This window comes from Formica exsecta, unplaced genomic scaffold (assembly GCF_003651465.1).
Source record: "Formica exsecta isolate Colony F162 unplaced genomic scaffold, ASM365146v1 scaffold202, whole genome shotgun sequence".
In the NCBI taxonomy this organism is placed as follows: domain Eukaryota; kingdom Metazoa; phylum Arthropoda; class Insecta; order Hymenoptera; family Formicidae; genus Formica; species Formica exsecta.
In genome coordinates this window covers 26,802-28,274 of record NW_021849317.1, presented here as the reverse complement: position 1 = coordinate 28,274, position 1,473 = coordinate 26,802, and the positions used below count along the sequence as shown (strand labels likewise).

The following is a 1,473-nucleotide window of genomic DNA, read 5'->3' as shown; positions in this document are numbered from 1 at the left end:
CGACACGCTACCGTGGGGACATTACAAAATACCGTTGTAAATAAAAAGCATGTATATTGATTGTAAATAAAAATTATGTTTATTTATTGTACATTAAAATTATATGTATATTTATTGTAAATTATATGTATATTTTATAAAGTTTACAATTTTGTTTATATTTGTAAAATATCTTTAATATTATGTATTATTGTTAACACATTTATAATATATTATTTTTATGTATCCAAGAATTGTGCATTGCATCAAATCCTAGCCATTTCACATAAATCTCGTCGCCCTTTTTGCGTATCACGTTTTCCACGAGATGTACGTCGGGATTAGCAACGCGTTGTAACTCGTATTCGTAAAATCCGCCGGCGACGGGATTTCCACACGAATCTTTGAGTACATAAGTCACGGGATTAGTTTTCTGCACTTTAACAATCTTAAACATTTCGGTCGACCAATTTGGCGTGTAACCTTTCTTAAAAATGGTCTTGACTTTACTCACGCGTACCGGATCGCCTACTTTGAATCTTGCCGGTGCCGCAATCTTTACGTTGCTGTATACCGTATTTAAAAGTTTATCGGCGATCGCGGGGGTAACATCGATTGGTCTCATACCGATAGTGCGATGTTTTCGCGCATTGTACTCTCCAACGAGCCGGGACAACACGTCGATCCTTGTAATTTCCATTAAGCTTAAACATTTTCCACATATTGTTCTTTAACGTTCGGTAGAATCGTTTCACAACCGAGGCTTTTATGATAGAGTACGTCGAATAATGATTAATGCTGTGTTTCTTCACGAGTTTCTGTACATTTGCGTTGTAAAATTCTTTTCCTCTGTCGGTTTAAAAATTTTTCGGGCATCTTCCATCGTCTCGAATTATCTTTGCGATCGTATCCCACATCTCGTTTCCACTCTTACTTTTGAGCGCTACAGCCCACGCATACTTGCTCAACACATCGATAACCGTGAGTATGTAGTTGTAGCCTTTGTTGAATCGTGCATATGGACGCATCTCGACCACATCCGCCTGCCACAGATCGTCGTATCTGCGTACTATAACACGTCTACGTGGGAAATTTTTTCTCGCTGGAGCACGCAATTCTTCCACGAGCAGCTGTTTTTCAGAGGTCTTTTGCGACATATTTGATCGAGGCATAATTTGCAATAATGAGATAATTCCTCCACGTATATTCTTTATATATCTTTCTTCTCCTGCGCTGAATTAGATGTAGTCTGCGCGTGAGTTGCATACCGAAGCATTTTCTGCATCTCATCCATCATTATTTGCAGCGTTTGCACATTCGTCTCGAGCGTGATTATTTTTTTCTCAAATTCTTCCTGTCTGTCCTCCAAAAGCTTGACACGTATTTCCACGTACTGTTTGTTTCCGGCATCAGTATCATATTCCGGTTGCGCTACGCATCGTATCTTGCGCGACCTTGCGTCAAAGCCGGAGGCTGTCTGACACAGAGCGTTAT

General features: G+C 39.6%; 1 protein-coding gene across 1 annotated transcript; it reads right to left on the bottom strand.

Moving 5' to 3' along the window:
• Positions 1–202: 202 nt before the first annotated feature.
• Positions 203–679, bottom strand: LOC115234751. The gene has a single exon (XM_029806066.1). The coding sequence runs from the start codon at positions 677–679 to the stop codon at positions 203–205; it is 477 nt and encodes a 158-aa protein (XP_029661926.1).
• Between the last annotated feature and the right edge of the window lie 794 nt (positions 680–1,473).